Source organism: Lotus japonicus, chromosome 3, assembly GCF_012489685.1.
Source record: "Lotus japonicus ecotype B-129 chromosome 3, LjGifu_v1.2".
In the NCBI taxonomy this organism is placed as follows: domain Eukaryota; kingdom Viridiplantae; phylum Streptophyta; class Magnoliopsida; order Fabales; family Fabaceae; genus Lotus; species Lotus japonicus.
In genome coordinates, this window is record NC_080043.1 from 78,928,393 (window position 1) to 78,950,189 (window position 21,797).

At 32.0% G+C, this 21,797-nt stretch overlaps 3 protein-coding genes and 1 long non-coding RNA gene across 6 annotated transcripts; 3 read left to right on the forward strand and 1 right to left on the reverse strand.

The window, feature by feature from the left end:
* Positions 1–5,679: 5,679 nt before the first annotated feature.
* Positions 5,680–9,714, forward strand: LOC130742730 (adenine DNA glycosylase). Of its 3 annotated transcripts, none has more exons than XM_057594831.1 (7): positions 5,680–6,193; positions 6,444–6,503; positions 7,029–7,148; positions 7,219–7,316; positions 7,950–8,491; positions 8,817–8,917; positions 9,278–9,714. In XM_057594831.1, exons 1-7 carry the CDS (start codon positions 5,798–5,800, stop codon positions 9,374–9,376), a joined length of 1,416 nt encoding a protein of 471 aa, XP_057450814.1. In that variant the 5' UTR covers positions 5,680–5,797; the 3' UTR covers positions 9,377–9,714. The 3 variants fall into 3 exon arrangements, with proteins under 3 accessions (XP_057450814.1, XP_057450815.1, XP_057450813.1); XM_057594832.1 differs by having other exon boundaries at positions 8,820–8,917; positions 9,278–9,713; XM_057594830.1 differs by having other exon boundaries at positions 8,811–8,917; positions 9,278–9,711.
* Positions 9,715–10,273: 559 nt separating this feature from the next.
* Positions 10,274–12,165, forward strand: LOC130742731 (uncharacterized). Its single transcript, XM_057594833.1, has 5 exons — positions 10,274–10,599; positions 10,822–10,900; positions 11,026–11,216; positions 11,635–11,707; positions 11,838–12,165. Exons 1-5 carry the CDS (start codon positions 10,456–10,458, stop codon positions 11,990–11,992), a joined length of 642 nt encoding a protein of 213 aa, XP_057450816.1. The 5' UTR covers positions 10,274–10,455; the 3' UTR covers positions 11,993–12,165.
* A 1,916-nt stretch (positions 12,166–14,081) lies between these two features.
* Positions 14,082–16,023, forward strand: LOC130742732 (uncharacterized). The gene is made up of 3 exons (XR_009021256.1): positions 14,082–14,309; positions 14,829–14,943; positions 15,817–16,023. It is a non-coding gene; the product is annotated as an uncharacterized LOC130742732 (long non-coding RNA).
* Positions 16,024–19,623: 3,600 nt separating this feature from the next.
* On the reverse strand, positions 19,624–21,679 carry LOC130746216 (uncharacterized). The gene is made up of 2 exons (XM_057598770.1): positions 21,394–21,679; positions 19,624–19,875 (listed from the first exon to the last, which is right to left on the reverse strand). Exons 1-2 carry the CDS (start codon positions 21,589–21,591, stop codon positions 19,864–19,866), a joined length of 210 nt encoding a protein of 69 aa, XP_057454753.1. The 5' UTR covers positions 21,592–21,679; the 3' UTR covers positions 19,624–19,863.
* Between the last annotated feature and the right edge of the window lie 118 nt (positions 21,680–21,797).

The window sequence follows — 21,797 nt, forward strand, 5'->3', positions numbered from 1 at the left end:
AAATAAGTCTACAAAATTTATAACTTATAAAACTTGATTGAAAATATGTATTACGTATTAAATTACATTGTTTTACATTATATTATTGTGATTATCTAAACTCTAACTAAATATGGATGAGTATTCAAAATTTAAAGGGTTCAATAATAATTCTCTTATATAAAATACTATAATATATTTATCATAAAGCAAGAACATTTAATAAGAAAGTGTAATAGATATCTCTGGTGGAAAAACACCACATTGCAGTGAAGCACACAAAATTTTTGGATTTAAAATCCAATCTATCTAATTGTTCACCGCCAAGATAAATAAAAAACACAATAAATAATTTTCCATAATTGACTTCTGGTTGGAGAATTTTTTCACAAAATTAATTCGTTCATGACTCCAACATGAATAACGTGAATATTGGACTCCAACATGAATATTGGAGTCCATAATTGACTCATATATTTTATAAGTTTTATGATCTCGCAGAAAAAAATTGTAAAAAAAATTGTAATGCTTCTGTATATCTACTCCATTAAAATATTTAAAAAGTCTAGAAAAAGTTTAAAAATTATATTAAAACATTTTCTATTAGTCAACTTGAAGGTATCTTCATGCTAAATGTTTCCCGTCGTATTAGGTTACAAATTTTGACTATATATTTTTAATCCCCGTGTGACAAATTGCTCTCTCTCTCTCTCTCTCTCTCTCTCTCTCTCTCTCTCTCTCTCTCTCTCTCTCTCTCTCTCTCTCTCTCTCTCTCTCTCTCTCTCTCTCTCTCTCTCTCTCTCTCTCTCTCTCTCTCTCTCTCTCTCTCTCTCTCTCTCTCTCTCAAAGTTGCGTATTTTCTACTAATTTTAACGTGAAAGTATTTTCTTGTAAAATGTTCCTACCCGTTGAGTTTTTTAATACGCAACTTAAACATAAATAAATAAAAGCTATATAATGCTTATGTATATCTACTCTTAAATTATTTAAAAAAATTGATAAGTTACTAAAATTATATTAAAACATTTTCTATTAGTTTCAGCTTAAAAGTATTTTCATGCAAACTGTTCCTCATGTAGGGACATTTTAATATATAATTGGTAAATATAGACTAAATATGTTTATTCTTCTCTAATTCCCCGTGGGAGCCCTATATTCGCAATTAAATTATAATGCTTTTGTATATCTACTCTTAAATTATTTACAAAGTTTGGGAAAAATACTAAAATTAAATTAAAACATATTTTCTATTAATTTCAACTTGAAAGTATTTTCTAGTAAAATATTCCTACCCGTTGAGCTTTTTAATATATAACTTAAACATAAATCAATAAAAGCTATATATGTTTATTTATTCCAATTCCCGTCAAAATTTCATATTTTTTATATATATTTAACTCTATAACTTATGAACAAAAAAAACTAAAATAATATCAAAATTTATTGTTTGTTATTTTCAAATTGGATTTTTTTTATTCTAAATGTTCTTTCCCGTGGAATCCCTATTTTTACAATCAATTTTAAATGGTTATGTATATTTACTCTTTAAATTAATTAAAAGTCTGAGAAAATTACTAAAATTATATTAAAACATTTTCTATTAATTTCAACTTGAAAGTATTTTTATGCAAAATGTTCCTCATGTAGGAGCTTTTTACTATATAATTAATAAATACAGACTAAATATGTTTATTTTTCTCTAATTCCCCGTGGGAATCCTATATTCACAATCAAATTATAACGCTTTTGTATATCTACTTTCAAATTATTTAAAAAGTATTGGAAAAATAATAAAATTATAACAAAACATTTTCAAATATTTTCAACTTGATAGCATATTCATGCAAAATATCCCTCCCCGTATGAGATTTTTAATATATACCTTAAACATAAATAAATATAAGCTATGTTCATTTATTTCAATTCACGGGATTCATATATTTACCTTTAAACTTATGAAAAAAATTAAAAGTTATATTGAAATTTATTGTTTATTATTTTCAACTTGAAAATACTTTAATATAAATATTTCCCCCATAGAATCTCTATTTTCACAATAAAATTAAAATTGTTATATATATCTATCAAAATATTATTTAAAAGACTTTAAAAAGTACCAAAATTATATTAAAATGTATTTTCTATTAGTTTTAAGTTCAAACTATTTTCATGTAAAAACGTTCCTCCAGTAGGAGATTTTTCCTATGTAACTTGAGCATAAATAAATACAAACTATATTTGTTAATTTATTCCAATTCATGTGGGACAAATTTTTAGTATCAAAATTTGTGTTATATAAAATTATATTAAAATTTATATTTTGTAATTTTTAACTGAGATATATTTTACTGTAATTTTTCTTTCTCGTGGGATCCCTATTTTCACAAACAAATGTGAACATATATATAGTTGAGCTTTTGAATTTATTATAAACTGAGGTGAGCATTTCCGTTAAAAAAAGAGGATAGTCTTTGATTTCAAATGTAGTGTGCAATACAACTTAAAGCGAGCGTTATGCGGCTTTTCCATTTCGTTTTAAAAAATAGATTAATTTCTATGCAGCGATGGTGTAAATAAGTTTTACACCATCATTCAATCACATCCCTCCATTTTGTTAGTTCACAATTAATTTTAAATTTAATAATATCTAAAATAGAAAATAGAAGGTTGTGATTGAATGATGATGTAAAATTTTTTACACCGTCGGTGCATAGAAATTGATCATGTGCTAAATTAGGAGTAGTAAATTTCCCTAGATTAGTGGGAGTAGTCGACTATATTCAATGCTCGAAAGTTTTTTTTTATGATTCATTCCAAAGTTTAATATAATATAAGTTGTGTTTCAAAAAAAAAATATAAGTTGCAAAAGCAAAGGGTCTTCTTGTTAAATCTACATAGGTGAGTATTATGACAAATCTAAGTGGATTAGATGCATATAAGGAACTTGATTTATCAGTTGTCACTCAATTTGATGTATAAATCAATCAAAGAAATTTGACTGTAAGAAATTTAATCAGAGGCAAAATCATGTTTCTTAATCTTCCTTAAGAAAATGTTTCTTAATCTTAATAAATAAGAGAAATTAAGTTGCATGTTGAATTGTTGATCTTAATTACTCAATACAGTTGGAGTCATGCTCTTGCATAGCAAACAATGGAAAACTTAATTCACAAGTGTGTCATGTCGAATGTTTTACTATACAAATGTTTCTTGTGGAGATTCATACTCATCTATAATTATATTGTTGGACACATCACACATTAACAATTATTGTTTGTTGAAATCTGCATATATAGTTATCAAAGAAAACTTCTGGAAGTGATTTCTTATCATCTCCTGCACTTTGAGGTGTTTCAATAGGGCCTATGATGGTTGGGGTGAAGGGAAGACTTTCCTATCATCCATTAAAAGAAGGAATCACAAAGTAGAACCTGTACATAAAAGAAACTCAAATAAACCACCAGAACATGAACTTGAATAAACTACAGAAAACACCAAAAGAAAAAACTCTATGGGTTCTCACAAAACAACCCAAAAGAAATGAATGAAACTGAAAGGAAAGTACAACCTAGACAATTCATATATCAATGGTAAAAACAAATTGAGTTGGGTAAAAAGAGGGGAAAGCAACCTCTAGCACAAATGAACAAAAATTAAATGGATCTTTAAACGGATTGTAGCTGCCTAGTGTATAAAAAATCATTCAAATGTTGAGTCTCTATATCCATAGCTGTGAAAATAACTGGTGTAATTGCAATAAAGATTGATAAATAATAGCTTCTTTCTCACCTTCATGAAGACATCAAGGTACGGATCCGGCTTAATATTTGCTTCCAAAAAAATCAGGTCACAAAAGACCATGTTCTTTCAATTCTGAAAAAACGTCACACCGACTTCCTCAAACAGAAAGATAGCTGATCAAAACTGAGCAAAACTCTAGCATGGTTCTCAGCAAAATAAATACAAACAAAGATGATTAATTGAAAAACAAAGATAAGTAAGAATCAAGCAAGTGCTACGAATGCCACCGTCAAGAAAACGCAGACGGTAGAAGATAGAAGGATTGATGTTTTGAACCAAAACCTCATGTCTTATTTATAGGTGTAGCCTCATGAAATATGTAAAAATGGGTTGGCAAAATAAACCAATCAAAATAAAATGTGATAGAATCTAAATATTTAAACTGAGGTTGTTGTAAATTGTAGAGGTAATCAACACAAATAATGACATTCAAGGAAATCAAAACAGATTTTTTGAATTTGAATTATCTAACTGATCAGTGTATGAGGCAGTTTTTTTTTAATGGGAATTGATGAATTTTTTTTCGTAAACACAGTCCCAAAGTGATAACTTGAGAATTCAAAGTTAATTGGGTTAAGTGATAGTGAAATTGTAGAAAGAAAAAAGAAAAAGTTCAACACATCACTATGAATTTTAATGTAAACGTTCAAGAAAATAAGTGTTGGGACTAATAAGAATTAATGATTCAAATGTTCAATGTGTACAGCTGCCATTAATTGTTGATTTTCCTTAATTTTTTCTCTTCTTAATTAGACAATAATTTTCTAAGTGGTCACAATGGGTGGCAAATTATTAAAATAATGTTTTTAATTATATAAAAAATAGAAGTTGATAAGTGTTAGGACTAAAAAGAAAAAGAAATCAGAAACGAATTAATGTGGTACATTGAATCCCATCAATTCAGTATTAAACATATTTAGAATTTCAATGAAAGTTTGGCTTGGAAACAATCAAATGGAACTTAAACGTAATCCGAGTTCCAAGGTTATTTTTTTTAAGTCAAACTAAAGGTTTAAATAATTTTTTAGAAAAAGTTTGATTGGTCAATAAATGGGTAGTGGGAAACAAATTCAAGAGGTATCATTAATAAGAGGCATTATACTTATTAAAAAAATTCAAAATATAAATAAATTAAGTGGCTTATTACCTAGCTACCCTCAACTTAATTCTAATTATTAAAAGTACCACTTTGAAGTTTCCAAAAGTAGTAATAACATTTTCTTTTTGATTTATTTAATTCTTGGAAAAATGGTTGAAAGGTCCCTCAATGCTTGCCAAGTGTCAATTCTTTCCTTCTTATAATTTCTCTTTTATATTGTATTTAAATTAAGTTAAAGTGGAGTCAAATTACCAGCCAAATAGTTAAGGGGATGTGTTGCATCTCAAAATTAGCAAATGAGTTTCATTCTCGTAGAGAAGTCAATTCAATCCTCATTGCTTGGCTAAGTTCTCCATGATCATGATGATGAAACTTGGTCAGCTAATTTCTCTTATTATATTCATGTTTGCACTCTATCATATTTCTAATGCTATTTCACTTAACCGTCTATTAGAATTATTAGGTGGGTTTATAATATACCCACATTTAACCATCTTTTCAATAATGTCTTTAATAAAAAAACCATCTTTTCAATAGCGAATGAATCTAACTTTCATGGGTTGGTCTAGTGGAGCATGACAGAATCTCCGCTAGTTTCCTTGAAGTGAGACAAATGTAAGTCTTATGTAAGTATTCTTTACCGACTTCCCTCCCTTGAACTAGGGTACCATCCCCTCGCCCTATTTTCCTTGGATTCCATATTTTAATTTTCTAGTCTATTATGGTTTTTTCAAAAAAAAATGTGAATACATGAAATTAAAAATAGGAGATAGAAGAAGAAAGTTGAGTGTCTTGTGTTTTCAAATTTAGAGGTAGAGGTCTCATTGCCGCTTTGTATTCCCATTTCTCATTTCTCAATGGCATAATAACATTGAGTTTGAACGCCAACAACGTTGGACAGTGAAGAAACCACCGTGTATGTTTTTAAGATTACAATTGCCACCACTGGTTCCCAACATGTCGGAGAAGAACAACACAAGGAGGAAGAGTGTTAGGGTCAGCAAAAAGCCACGTCCTTCAGCGGAAACTGAAGACATAGAGGACGCAGTGTCCTTCACCAACGACGAGACCCACAAACTGAGAGTGTCTCTCTTGGCTTGGTACGACAAAAACCGCAGGGACCTTCCTTGGAGAACTACCCTAGACCCTAACAATGAAGAACAAGAGGAGGAAGAAGTGGAAAAGAGAGCTTATGGTGTGTGGGTATCTGAGATTATGCTGCAGCAAACAAGGGTTCAGACTGTTGTTGCCTATTACAACCGTTGGATGGAAAAATGGCCCACCATTCACCATCTCGCACAAGCTTCTCTTGAGGTTTTTCATTCTATCCGAACTTCAGTGCTGATGATTTGAATTTGATACCATGGTTTCACATTCCTGTTTATAGTTTGTGAGGTTTATTGATGCTTTTTGAGTGACATAAGCTAATGAAGCTATGAGACAATTTGTGCAAAAATAAGCTGTTCATTTGTTTTTTCTCTGAGTGCCCGTATTTGAAAAACATTTGTTGTGATTTGTAGACTACTTATATCCTTACCTTGCAATTGTTGCCATCATTGTGCAGGAAGTAAATGAGATGTGGGCAGGTTTGGGCTACTATCGAAGAGCTCGTTTTCTTTTAGAGGTGCACTCTCATCACACTAGTGTTTTTCATCACTGCCTAGTGGCCACTGTTTTTCTTATTGTCTTTCTGAGATTTATCTAAAGCCTGGAGGGAAAGGCATACTTTAGACTAAACCCTACAAGCCTCTCTAATAATCGATTGTAGACTGTTTGAATTTCTAATAGCTAATGTGAGAGTGAAACCTTTATCATTATTTATTTTCTGCCTTCTTTGTAAAAGTAAGAACTGAGAACAGCTAAATAGGGCTTATAATGCAAATGTCAAAGTCTCACATGATAGACATTGCCAAACATAGCCTCCATAGAGTATCCGAAGTTTCTTTAGGTCAAGGACATTCAGTTTCTTATCGAACAACTTTTGCTTCTACGTTTGATCTATGTTGAAAGATCCTCAATCTCATGTTATGAATTGTGAGAAGTGAAGTCCTGCTTAACAAAAGTACAGGCCTAGATCAAAAGATAAAAGTACACATATACTATTACATGCCGCAAGGTTTGATAGGAGTGTTTCCATTTCTGCTTTCAGGGGGCGAAGAAAATAGTTGCAGAAGGAGGCAAAATTCCTCGGCTGGCATCTATGCTACGAAAGATTCCTGGAATAGGAGACTATACATCTGGAGCAATTGCATCTATAGCATTCAAAGAGGTGACAGTTTCTGTTATTTTGGTTCCTGAAAAGTAACTATTGGCTGTTGCTCATGCATTAATATTTTCAGGCAGTTCCTGTTGTTGATGGAAATGTGGTTAGGGTGATAGCGAGACTAAGGGCTATTTCTGCAAATCCAAAAGACTCAGTAATTGTTAAGAGAATTTGGTGAGTTTTTCTGAACTTCTAGTTCCGGGAACTAATTTTTCATCATGTTAATCTTGTCGAAGAGTCTAATCTATGTTTTAATTTGGAACAAATTATTCATCATTGTTTTCTCTTTGGAGAGTCTAATCTCAAATTCATGCAACGTTTGACCTGATTAAGAAACAATGGGGAAAAAAAGAAGTTTCTCTATGCATCAAACTCACACATCTATGTTTATTGGTGGCTTTGAGTTTCTTTTCTGACATGATCTGCCTCTCAATAAGTGTCTTCTATTTTAGTATTGATTCATTCCCACTTTCCATCTCTTTCCCACTCACATTCTCTTCCGCCTTTCAAAAAAAAAGCTTCTCTTCCTATCTCTCCCTTCTGTTACCATCATATCATCTATCATATCTCTCATTTTCCTCTATTCTCTTTCTTTATCTCACTAGGTGTAGGTGTGTTTCGAGTGGCAATGAAAAATTATTCCTTCTTTTTATTGGTTGTGCCTAAGGGATATATGAAGGCTATACATGATAGGCTGAGTATAACATGATTGTTGGCAGAAGCTTTATTATTTTACACTCGTTGCTTACATTTCTTTTCCCTTACTAATTTTTTTCTTCATTGTTGTGGGTTGGAATGGAGATTAAGGAAGTTAGCAGCTCAGTTGGTCGATCCTCTTCGTCCTGGGGATTTCAATCAGGCTCTCATGGAACTTGGCGCAACTGTATGCACCCCTTTGAACCCAAGCTGTTCCTCATGCCCAGCATCAGAATTTTGTCATGCACTATCAAATTCTAAACATGATAGTACAGTAGCAGTTACAGATTATCCTGCTAAAAGTGTGAAGGTTAAACAAAGAAGTGATTTTTCTGCTGTATGTGTTGTTGAATTACTTGGAGCCCGAACATTGTTAGATGAAAACCAGACTAGCAGCAAATTTATAATTGTAAAAAGGCCTGATGAAGGATTGCTTGCTGGTCTTTGGGAGTTTCCATCTATATTGCTTGATGGAGAGACAGATCCATTGGCGAGAAGAGAAGCAACAAATTGCTTCTTAAAAGAAAATTTCAAAATTGATATAAGAAAGACTTGCAATATCGTTGTGAGAGAAGATGTTGGGGAATTTGTTCATATTTTCAGTCACATTCGCCTCAAGTTGTATGTTGAATTTCTGATGTTACAATTGAAAGGTTTGGTCCTCTTTCTATATGGCATTACAAGTTGAATTTAGTCTTTTTGTTTCTCCATTTCATATTTACTCTTAAGTAGATTATTCTGGATATTTATTTCATGTCATTAAATAGTAAGGAACTAAATTTCAGTATTTTTTGTATTTTCGTATTTTATATTCGTCTAGTATCTGAGATTTTGTGGTTCAAAGAACACTTCAAAAATTGTTCTGCAGTATTAGCTATATAGCCTATGGATTTGCATGAAAATGAATAACGATCACACTGAAATCTTTACGGCTTCTTTTTTGTACTAATGTTAATTTTTTCCTTCTGGAAGGGGCAGCAGATGATTTAGTCGAGAGCCAGGGCAACGAAACTACAACTTGGAAATGTGTTGACAGCAATGCCCTATCGAGTATGGGACTAACAACCAGCGTAAGAAAGGTATTATGCTGCAGTTTGCAACTCCACAGTTCATACGCATATTTTTGGTTGTGTACATGGATCACTGATCTATATTAAAGATATCGACCGGTTTTACGTTGGTTGTCCAAGGCCTAACAAAACCTTCCTCATTTATCCGGGCTTAGGACCGGAAGGGTAAAATTAAATTGCATTAGCCCTCCTCTTTAGCTAGAAAGTAACGGATTCTTCTTATAGATTGTGCTGTTTGCAAGAGAATTTATTATGCAAAGATTTTTAGCTTCTCTTGATTCAAGGATTAAATTTGAAGTTTCTAATTCTCCTTGCTTTATATATCTTGATAAAATACTGTGGTATCTTAAATCTGTTACACTACTGCAGGTGTACAACATGGTTCAAAAGTTTAAGCAGAAAAGACTTCCTTCTAACCACGTGCCAACCAAAAAGAGAAGTAGAACGACCAAGAGAAAATCAGCATAGTGAAACCCAATTTGTTGCGTTGAGAAAATTAATATGTTGGACTTCAAGCAGAGCAGTGTAACACTTTTTTGTTTTTTTTTTTCTTAGTTGACTATATCTGTAATTGTGCGAGGTACTTATGGCTTTGAATACCTTTGCTGTGTATGTTTCTTCGTTATTGTGGCACCAACATCTCAAATTTCTTTTGGACAGAGCTGTCAGCAAGAAATTAAGAAGAAAAAACTGCATGGCATAAATTATGTTATACATACAGCCAAAAACCCCTCTGTATCTGTGTAGTTTGTATCATAATTTGTTACTATATTTCTGTAAAAGATATCTCATTTTTTAGTTAAAATTGATAAAGCATTTAATATTTAATCACAAGTTGTGGCGTGCTGGTTGCTCATCTCGTCCCTTAACTGTTAAGTCTGGGGTTCAATCTTCACTCCTGGAGCATGCATACTGGTCTGGAAAAAAAACTTTATTTAATTTTTTTTCAATCATTGATATTTTATGAATGTAAATTAAGAATGCATAATAGTAAAATATTATCACTAAGTCAATAAGAAAAGATAACATGAATTACTCTTTTGTTGATGTATGGATGGAATTTATGTGAAGGATTAAGATTATGTTTTTGGATAAGACGAATACATTTATTTCGGTTCACAAGAAATGGTAAAACCAAAATAGATAACTATCCTGTATATGGTGAAAGTGAGCTTAACTTACTACCCTAGACAAAAAGTTTTGGCTATTTGATTTGTATTTTACAACTTTATTATCTGGAAAATACGGTTTAAACTGAATCACACATTCATTGTTATTAGTTGTGGCTGCTTGTGCCACTACTAGTTTTGTATTCTAGTGTTCTGAGTTTGCACATTTATTTTTTCTTAAATAGATAGATAGAAGAAAAGGCAGAAAAACCAGTGGTACATATTGTCTCAGGAACCATGTGGATCAGAGGGCTCTTTCATTTTGTTCCTGAATGCTTCTAACTAAAACCATCAACAAACCAGTGACAGAAAAAATGGTTGGTGATTAAACAGAAAGAAAAAATAACACAAAACAAAAGTAGCATTAGGATAGGAAGCATGCAAATGGCAATTTCATTAAGAGGAGGAGCACTTGGAGATCCCAGCTTTCGTTTGTGTTCATTAAACTCAACTTCTTCTTTGCATGTTTCCCAGAATGTTGTGGTACCCACCTCATCATCATCATCACCAGTGCTACCTTTGGTATGTAACCTTGATTATGCAGCTCCAACTTAATTTCTGAAGATTAAGTAATCAATTAAGAACACACAGACACATAATTTACTCCTCTTTTCATTCAATAGCTAACTTATAGTTACAGCTTCATGGGTCCTTCTGCAATTCAAAGTCCACCTTATTAAGTTTTGGATGAGATTCTTCCTATGTAATGTTCAAAATGATGATATTTTCATTCTTCCCTTGCAGATTGCATGCAAAATTAAAACAGCCAGTAGAAGCAAGATCATCTGCTCTGCTGTTCAGGAATCATCTCCTAGTACATCAGGTGTGTTTCTGCATTAACATGATAAAGTAGGCACCTACCATTGATTTTCTTGTATTTGACAATAAGTTTGCATTCCTCTGAATATGATTAGTAACTGAATCTGTAATCTCAATTTCTGGTCTTAGCTACCACTGAAACAAAGGAGGAGGAGGTAAAGGCAGCTCCAAAAGCTGCTGCAGAAAAGAAGCCTCCTGCTAAAGCTCCAGTAAAGCCTCTACCTCAGATGATGGAGGAGGATGTGATCCCTTCATTGAAAGAAATATTTGAAGCCCAGGAAGATCTTTCTGATATTGAGCTAGTCTTTCAGGACAATAAGGTTAGTAAGGCTGTTATGCTTAATGTTAACTGACATTAGCACTTACTTTGAGGCAAAATATGAACGAAACTCTTGTTATGGATTAGGCTGAATGTGCTTTCACGTTAACTCGTTAACTCAAATGATATCCAAACACAGACTTAAATTACTGTCTTTCCCTTTCCCCCTCTCACAATGTGTTTAGTTATCCTTTGCATTAGTGTAAATAGATGTTGACACATACTTCAAGAAAAAAAGTGAACAAAACTCTTCTTATAGATTGCGTTCAAAGTCCATTCACATTGCAACTCAACCACTATACAAACACACCACACCAAAACTCAAATTGAAAAACTAAACGAGGTGTCTCTTCATATGCTTCTTTACATCTTATAATTCCTTGACATTATTGAACATTTGGCTGGCTTATGATTGACAGTTAGAAGGTTCCTTTTTGAAGAAAGGCAATCCCTATTTATTTTGGGCCTTCTTCCCCACCGGAAACCTTACTGGTATGTACATTTTGTATTTGCTATTGAGAAAGTAGCTCCATAGTAACATAGGTTTTTTTATTGGTCAAAAGTAACATAGGGTTAAATGAACATGTAAACAAATGACAGCATCATTCTTGTGCTTGAACAGGTCCAAAGGGGTTTTCTATATCATCCTATAACTCAGGAGCAAGCACTGTTGAGCCATTTCTTGTTGACGAAAAGAAAATTACAGCTAAACACATTGTCTTCTGGGTTGAAAAACGTTTGGCAGCACAGGGGATCATTCCTGTTTGGAAAGATTAGTATGTCGAAAATAAAATTTCATTTTGGTTGCAAATGATGTAGCATACAGCTCAATATTCTCGTCATTTGGTTTAATGAACATGATATAAACAGTGTTCTGTTGATGGATATGCAATTAATTGTATATGTTTTTTACGAGCATTTGCTATTAATGCAAATATTCTTTTCCATCATTTGATTTTTTCCGTGGCCTAAAGGGATACATGTAATATATTTTATTTTTGCAATCTACAAGTTAACATACAAATGTTCTTAATATTTCAAACAATGAGGAGCTTAGGATAATTTAAGCTCTGATGTTTAGAATCATAAAACAAAAGTGAGGAAGAACAACACACATTTAGAATATCACAATTGTTAGAAAATTCAACTAATTTCAAAAGCATTTTCTTCGTCTCACTTAAGCAATTCTGAAATTTTCAAACAGAAATAAAGATGATATCCCACACACAAAAAAGTAATTTCTATTTTTAATTCGCTTCACCTTATTTGCACAACATATTAAACAAGTGGTGTGGTTTAATGCTTTGAAAATATAGTTGATGACGTATATTTTAAAATTAGCCGGCTTATAAAAAAAATTAGCTTAACTGAAGTGTTGTATCTACCATCTAGTGTAGTTTTTTTTTTCTCTGAAAGAATTTGCCAAAAAATAAATGCTCATTTAGACAAGTATAAACTCGCAATACAAGATTGTGCTAGACATTTAGTGTATTTAGTGATGGAGGGAGGAAAGATGACATAAAAAAATGAATAAGTGCTGGAAATGAAAATCAGTTGAGAATGTAGGAATGTTCCAATGAGTTTTGAACTGCAGTTTACAACAGCAATTGTGATAGTAATATGAAGGTTTTCAGTCTCCGAACCCACAATTTTTCGCAATTACAAGGATTCAGCAGTAACGAGAATGATTGGATATTTAGAGGTTTGTGGTCTACTTTGGCTCCTTCAAATGCTATTTGCTTGAGTTGGAAGGGGCTTGCATGACCGTGTTCATCGAAGGTAAAGTTGGTGAAGAGATATGTCCCTCTCCCTAGCGCAGTTTGCTCCCTTTGTGCGGCATCACTTGAGTCAACTGTCTAGGCTTGGCTGGTGTTGTGTTTTCCCTGTGCTGGCAAGGATACAATTTGTTGGGGGCAGGAGTGCATATGAAACTAAGGGGTTATTCGCAATCTGGGTTGCAGTAATTTGGCAACCTGGATTGCTCGAAATGACAAGGTTTTCAGGAAGGAGGAGTATGATCCGTGTTTGAGCAGGTTCGGCTAAAGGTTTGGACATGGTTGAAGGCAAAAAATAAGGACTTTTCTAATGCAATTTCTGAGTGGTATAGTGAACCAATTTTGTGCTTTGCTGTATTGTAATTCATGCTTTATATGCAGGTTCTAGATTTTATTCACACAATTTCTTTGTTTTGTGAGAACTTTTATTGTGTTGGATTGGAAGCTTCTTGTTGGTTCCTTGGCTCCGCTGGTGCTACTGCTATTGCTTCAGTTTGGCTGAGAGGGAGGCGAGCTTTTTGGTGAGGACTTCAAGTTGATTTTTATTCCAATGTCTGTGGCAGGAAGTCTCATTGGATATATACTTGAATGGGTGTTGGAGCATTGGAGCACCGAAAGTTGGCTTTGATTTCTTTGATTTGTTTCTAATTCTTCTTGGGGTGTCTCTTTGGATTTTAAAAATTTGTACTTTTTTTGTGAATTTTTTTTCCTTCACAAGATTTCCTAATGAGGTTTTTCCTATTAAGGTTTAACGAGACATTTTTGTAAAGTCTTTCCTCCAAGAAGTTCCTGCGTTTGACTTATTTCTCATTTTATCTCTACTTGTATTGGGTTAAAGTACTCATTGTACTTCATTTCAATATATATATAAAAAAACAAGTATTCAGCAACCAAAACAACAATAAAAAACTTTGACCCCACATATATTTAATTCACTACTCAATCAATTGTGAGAGGGGAAAATGGATCATCAATATCAATATACTCTAAGAAAAGAAACCCCTTCTGGGTTACGTGTCACCTTCTCCTTTTTTCTGGATTATTTTAAGTTTTCTTCTTATATATTTCAAGTACCCACTCTTCTTCTTTTAACTTCCCGCTCTTCTTCTTCTGAAAAATTTCAAAAAACTTTGAAATGAAATAAGGCTGCACATGTCAGTCACACCATCAATTGGAAAGGGAAATATTAAAAAAATAATAATAAAAAATCCCTATCTCTTCTCATTTTTCTCTTTCACTTCTTTACTCCTTGCTTCCGTCTTCTTCATCTCTCTTGAAATTTTTTTATCCCACTTTTCTTTCTACATCTTCTGCATCAGGTTAGTTCCATCTCCTCTTTTCCTAACCTTTGCTTGATTCTTTGTGAAAACTGAATCCAACCTGATCCCCAAAGGAATGGTACCGTAAGGTGTTTGAGTTATTTTGGTAGGCTTAGTATTGTTTGAGTAGGCTTAGTGTTGTTTCGGTTGTCTATGGAGTTCTTTTGGTGTTTGTGGCCTTACTTTTTCTCTTCATTTTTTAATCGTTGGAGGTTTCCACTAATCAAGGATGTTCATTGCATTAAGGTTTTGATTTTTTACCCTCTGAATTTTTAACTCAACTTCGCTTTTTTCTCCCTCATCACTCTTGAATTTTAATTTTTCCTGCTATTCCTCTTTTTCCATTTTGAAGCCTTCATCTTTGAGCTTATTTGTGTGCTATTAATTGATAATGATTTACTCTTGCTCTCACAGTTTTGTGTTTGAGACATAGTTTGCTACAACTTCTTTGAATACAAAGCTTTGATATTTTTTCTGTTCTATTAGATTTTGAAGAATGCTTTGATCTTTTTTTGCTAGCATCTGAAGGTTTGCTTTTGAAAGAGCCATGGGAAGTAGAATTCGGTGCTAAATCTGAAGATCGCTGACCCTAAGATCCACAGATTTGCGTTAAGAGTAAAGCAGACCATGAAAGGTTCACCACATGCCTATTATAATCTTTAGTCTACTGATAATTAATTTTTCTTTGTGATTAGTTGCGGGATTTGCTTCTGAAACGTGGAATGCCAATGTTGGTTGTACTCATCGATCTTAATTTTATAAATGATGTGATGAAGAACTTAATTTGCCTTCATCTAGCTGATTCATTGGTTAACATCCTCCTATTATGCTTCTTGCTGGATTTCCCCCAAGCTATATAGCAATATTGTGTACTAGATGCTACTTGTAATCTACATTTATATCCCTTTACTGTTAGCTAGAATTAGTTCTCTTTGTTCTTTTTGTTTCTATTTCTTTGTTCATTAGTTTTTCCACGTCACTTTTCATTAGTGATAGCTTTGGATTTGTCACTTTTTGCAATAAGTCATTGCTGCTCTCTTCTAATTTGTCAAGTGACAGCCTCAAATGTCTTTTTTTTAGTGTTATAGAGATGACTATTCTTTTGTTTCTATTGTTCTTTGAGTTTCTATATAGTAAATGATGAATTTAGTGGGACTATATTCATATTACAATGTCTACCTCTTGAAGTTTGTTCATGAAGTAACTAAATGCTCCCACATTATGAGAATGTCCGGGTGCTCTATCTCTTTGGCATTATGGTCTGGGTCCTAATTATTGGTTCTATTTGATAGTTGCTAACTTATTGTGCTTTAATGTCAACTTTGTGATGCTACTTTTCTTATTCTTTTAGTTATTTTGATTAGTGTTATACTACTCTGTAATCTGGATTCCATAGTTTAACATATAACTATCATATTGTTGATCTATTGCTTACCAAAAAAAAATGGTTGATCTATTTGTGGAGATGATTTTGGTTTCACTATAATGTTTGATTGTGTTATGGCAGGAAGATGGAGAGCATGTGGAAGAAGACTATTAGGCATGATGATGAAGATAATGGTCTGTTATGGTAGAGCCATTATATGGTTCTTCAAGTACAACATTGATTTACGGAAAATATTGGCTCACTCTAAAGGATGCTTTCTATTTGGTCATTATTAGTATACTTATAATTGGATTTCTCATGTTTGTTTAGTTGCTACTATAATTTATATTAATCTTACAATTTCATTTTTTTTTAGCTATTCTTCTCCCCTAACTTTTGTTTTAGAAATAACTTATTTAAAAAGCTGACTTGAGTTTAACAAAAATACTTACATGGTTCTTTCATGATCGTCAAATAATGTATTTTTATATGATTTTTTTTAATTTTAAATTTTACAACTAGAATCTCATATTTACATAGTATTACTTCAAAAAATTATTTGCTCAACTTAGAAGGCTATGTTTGGATTTCAGTATAAATGCATCTAACCAACTTTACGCACATTCTAAGAATCCAAAAGTAGAAGTAACAATTTCCTTCATTGAGTTGAAAACACTTTCAAGTTAAAAGTTTTGAAAGTAACTGAAATCTAAATGGTACACACTTAAGTGTGATAAAAATAGTATTTCTTAAACAAAAATTCATATACTAATAAATTATTTAAATAAACCATATTATTAATGTTTAAATGAATAATGTGATTAAGCAATTGAGAAAATGTCTACGCTAAGTGGCTAACTAAAAGAATAATTCATTTAATTATAATTCAAATTATTTTTCTAAATTAATAAATTATTTAAATAAATAAATTTCAAAGTTAACGGGGAAAATATTAGTGCTACCTAAAATAGAGATTGACATATCATTTTTGGTACATTGGAAAGATAAATTGCACCCGCCAGGAATCGATCCCTGGACCTCCCCCTACCAAACCCATATGTCCCTCAGCTTATACCACGTGAGCTATCCTACGGGGACTTGACATATCTTTATTTATACAGAGTTAATTTACGTTAAATTTAATTATAAATTATTTTTTCGAAGTTTAAATTGATAATTTCATTATAATTTAATTTTGTTGGTTAATAAATTATTTAAATAAAATATTTTTCAATGTTTAAATAAATAATCAACGGGAAACTATCTATGCTAGCTAAAGTAATAATTTTTTTAATTATGAGTTACCAAAATGGAGAGATGTGATTGAATGACTGAGTAAAATTTATTTACACCGTCAATGCATAAAAATTAATCTCATAATTTTTTATATCATATAGGGATTGACATATCTTCATTTATACATAGTTAATTTATATTAAGTTTTAGTATAAAATTATTTTTTCAAAGTTTAAATAAATAGGCTCATGTTTTTGGTTTTGGAGTGCACATCCTGGATATTCTGTTGATTAAATGTCACCATCTCTTGTACCAGGACGCGATTGAGGCTTTTGCTTCCCTTAGAGTTCCTGTCGTGTAGCTTTTTGCTTTTCGGGGACTTGCCTAACCATGTTACCAAAAAAAAAAGTTTAAATAATTATTTTCATTACAATAGAAATTATTTTGGTTAAGTAATAAATTATTTACATTAACTATTCTTCAACGTTTGAATAAATAATTTAATTAATCAACGGGGAAAGTATCCTGGCTAACAAATTTTAAAAAATATTAGATAATAATTTTTATATTATATAGAGATTAGTTCTATCTTCATTTACACAAAGTTTTCTTTTTGTGCATCGAAAAGATAAATTACACCCTCCATATGTTGATCCATAGACCTTCCCACGTAATTCATATGTCTCTTAACTCTTACCACTTGAGCTATCATTCGAGGACAATAGTAAAACAAAGTTAACTTTTATTTTGGATAATTAATAAATTATTTACATAAACTATTCTTCAACGTTTAAATAAATGATTTCATTAATCAACGGAAAAGTATCCTTGCTAACTATTTTTTAAAAAAATATTACATAATAACTTTTATATTACATAGAGATTAGTTCTATTTTCATTTACACAAAGTTTTTTTTTGTGCATCGGAAAGATAAATTGCACCGTCCATATGTTGATCCCGCTTAATCGATATGTCTCCTAACTCTTACCACTTGAGCTATTATTCGAGGACAAAAGTAGAAATAAAATTAACTTTTATTATAAAATGATTTTTAAACTTTACTAAATAATTTGAATATTATTTAAACTATTTGGTTTGTAAATAAATAAATAAATAATTTCATAAATCAATGGGGAAAATATTTCTTCTAACAAGAATTATATTTGTTTTAAATTCCTCCTAATGAAATTTTATATGTTATGAAGGTAATTTAAATCTACTTTAATATAGAGTTAATATACATTAAATTTTAATATAAAATAATATTTTTAGTTATTAACTAAATAATTTATTTTGGTAAACTAATAAATTATTTAAATAATTTATTTTTCATTGTTTAAATAAATAATTTTATGAATCAACAGGGAAAATATCTATGCTAATGAAAGTTATTTATTTTAAAAAATTCTTAGGATTTTTATATTATATAGAGATTAGTTATATCTTTATTTATTCAGAGGTACTATACATTAAATTTTCATATAAAATAATTTTTAATAAATAAATATATAATTTTATTAACTAATAGATTATTTTTTGAATGGTTACATAAACAATTTTATCAATTAACGGGAAAAAGATCTATGCTAACAAAACTAATAATTTTTTAAAATTATTATTTAATAATTTTTTATATTATATAAAGATTAGTTATGAAAAAAACTTAAAAAAAACGACACGTCATAAAATTATTTAATATTTAATTTATGTTAAATTTAAACGATTTAAAAATTGTTAAGTAAAATCGATCGCGGTCGACCGACCGCGACCCGTGCGGATGCACGGGTAACTTACTAGTTAACTACTACAGTTCCTAGATTGAGTTCATGAAAATGGATCATATAAAATGGTCAATGTATTTGGACATTGAACAAGTCCATATACATGGCAACTAGGAAGCACACACCATAAAAAAAGATGCAAATGTGAAATATACCATGGCACTAACTGACTAAATGCACAAGGAATCTACTGTTCATTTCACTCCTTAGCTAACGAAACATGGCGACATGAAATCAAACCAATATTTCATCCTCGAACACAAGAAAAGGCATCTAAGAACAGGCAACTCGCTGTAAAGATGACTCAAGTGTTGGAATTTGCAGCAACATGGTAAAAACAATTTGACAGATTCAAAATTAAATTAAATACATGAATGAATAGAAATATCTGGAAAAGCTTTCAGCGGTGAGATTCAGACATCTACCCTAAATCTCTGTTTCTCAGTGTAATAAAATTAATGGAATACTTCGGAAACAAGGAGCATAACGTGTTGATAGAAGAACGGGGTAATAATAACGGCCGAATAATATTACCAAACATGTCATGGACATTTTGAATGAAAAATAATCATAGGAAACAATCAAAGGAAAATTACTGAGAATAAAGAAGGAGCCATCATTCATCGATCATTTGGATTTAGAATAGGAGGAAATGAGAAGTTAAGGACTCTTACCATTGTTTTTGCCATCTAGTGTGGTTTCACTCATTTAGGTTATATTTTCTTTATTTACACATATCAGACAAATATTGAGCATATGTGTCCTTCAGCTGATTCACATCCCTGGATTTTAAGAGCATATAAAAGGAAAAATTGACATCTTATAATGAAGGCATCAAAATTTCAATCGAATTTGCACATACGAATAAGAAAGAAAGGAAAAAGCTGAAGTTCATAAATATCAATTGCTCGAGGATAAAGCCAATAAACGTGAAGCAACGGATGAAACAGTTCTTGATATTGCAAATAATGTGTTACATAACTAAAAAGGATAATATATGAGAACTACACATAGTCACCTTCCTTTCCTTCGTTTCTTTTTTTCGTCACAATTAGCTAAACTCAGAGGGACAAAAAAGCAGGTAAGAAGTTTAAGGTTGCCTCAGCAGTCTTATTATGTTCATTTCCTCTACAATCATTTTGAAGCATAACGCCCATTGGAGCTAAAAATCTAACCTTCAACCTGCCGAAGAGAATGAAGCTTTATTAATACGACAGTTACAAGCAAATTAAGCTATCAAGAACATAATCATACGAATTAAAATCATTGCAACTGAAATCTCTCACTCCCCTAATTTCCCTATCTTTAATTACTAGCAGAAAATATTATTGATAGAGTCAACATGTAGGAACAAACACCAACTTAGTATGTCAGCCCCTCTAGGATAATAGATAGTTTTGGAACCTTTTGAGTATTATATATTAGATTCTAGATTAGCATTGCCACAGGTTCACGAAACGAATATTACACTACTCTTCCACTAGTTGCATAAAAAGAGTACTGAATTTCATTGAGCAGACAAAAGTTTCAACCTCAATGACAAAACTGTAACCAATCTAGTGACATGTACAACTACAATGTTCAGAAGTCAGCAATGACTGCTGTCCAGATCATAATTTATTGAATGAAAGTGGTTTCTTTTGTGGCTAGTCCAGCAGTTATGATTCAATTTGATCCGAAACAACAAAAACCAAGCCTTATGCCCCATACCCCAAGAAGTGGGATAATTTCCATGGACTAATCAATTGACATTGGACTCTACTAAAAACCAAATTTTCAGCAAAACCACTTCAAACAAGGCCTTTTGTAATATTTTCTCCCTATGCTATTTTAGGTCTTCCTCTACACCTTGAATCAGAACATCAGACTATCTGCCAATTCATCCACTTTTCTCATAACCAACCCACAAAGACAGGCTTCCATTACCTTGTCCTTAATTTATGCAAATCCAATTTCTCCAAGATATATTCATCCCTCATCTTATGCACTTACCTTCTCAGCCACCTTTTATTAATTTACTACTTTTGAGCATGAACCAAGTGCCAGACGGTGACATCATAGTTTTGAAGGTCTCCATCACGCCCACAATTTTAGCCACACCAGCCGCATTTCTCCTTGATTGTTGGCGATATTAAAAGATCATGATGCAACCGCAACAACAATTTATTCTTTTGAGTATTACATGATGCAGCAAACTAATGATATAAGCCGTGTAAGGTTTTTTCGACCTTTTAGTCCAAGAATGCTTTGAAAGTGCTAAATATTACCCATTTTGGTGTAAGAAGCAAATTGTTTCCACTATGAATATGTAAGTATCAGAATATCAAACATCAAAATCCATGTTCACAACCTCAACTTGCCGCGATTAAAGCACGACCGACCAAGGATGCTTGCTCTGCTCGGTCATTGCATCAAGAACTTAACACTTTCAAGGAAACAAAAGTACATCAAAAATCAGAGTACCCCTTTCCTAATTTTATGGAGTTATCTAAATCAATTATGTAATACCATTATTATCCATTCAGAACGCTAAGCCAACTACATGATATAGAAACGGTGTTGGAAATAAAAAACCCTAAAAATGCCAAATTTCTCAGTCAAGCATGAAGAGTAAAATTGAAAATCATAATAGGAACACAGCATAAACCCTAGTAGAGCATGTGGAGTGAGCATTTGAGAAATTTTAGGGAAATTAATTACCTGATCGGAAGCGGGAGTGTGATTAGGTAGAGAGGATTCGAGGATGGAAATTCGAGCTTGGAGAGGATCGAATTTGTGGGTGATGTGAGAATTGAGGGCGTGACGGTCAACCCAGAGGTCCTTCCAAATGAAATGGGAAACCACAGCACCTGCGGTGGTGAACCCTGCGCCGAACCACAACAATCGTGTTCGGATCATGCTTTCTTCTTCTTCTTCTCCTTCTCACAGTGGCATCACTCCACGGAGGTGATGAGATGAGTAAGCATAACTAAACTCCCCAAACGACATCGTTTCCGGCCTTGTTTCGGACACTTTTAAAATAAGAGTTAAATAAAAATAAAAAAAAAATTACATTGTCTTCTTTGTTTCTTTGTCAAGACTTACCACTCTGGTTTTGTTTCTTA

Excerpts from the sequence above, each read along its gene's own strand:
- LOC130742730 (XM_057594830.1), top strand. The coding sequence starts at position 5,798 with ATGTTTTTAAGATTACAATTGCCACCACTGGTTCCCAACATGTCGGAG. Across the intron at positions 7,317-7,949 it reads GTAATTGTTAAGAGAATTTG|GAAGTTAGCAGCTCAGTTGG; the intron begins GTGAGTTTTTCT and ends ATGGAGATTAAG. Across the intron at positions 8,492-8,810 it reads TCTGATGTTACAATTGAAAG|GGGCAGCAGATGATTTAGTC; the intron begins GTTTGGTCCTCT and ends TCCTTCTGGAAG.
- LOC130746216 (XM_057598770.1), bottom strand. The coding sequence starts at position 21,591 with ATGATCCGAACACGATTGTTGTGGTTCGGCGCAGGGTTCACCACCGCA.
- LOC130742731 (XM_057594833.1), top strand. The coding sequence starts at position 10,456 with ATGCAAATGGCAATTTCATTAAGAGGAGGAGCACTTGGAGATCCCAGC. Across the intron at positions 10,600-10,821 it reads CATCACCAGTGCTACCTTTG|ATTGCATGCAAAATTAAAAC; the intron begins GTATGTAACCTT and ends CTTCCCTTGCAG. Across the intron at positions 11,708-11,837 it reads CCCCACCGGAAACCTTACTG|GTCCAAAGGGGTTTTCTATA; the intron begins GTATGTACATTT and ends GTGCTTGAACAG.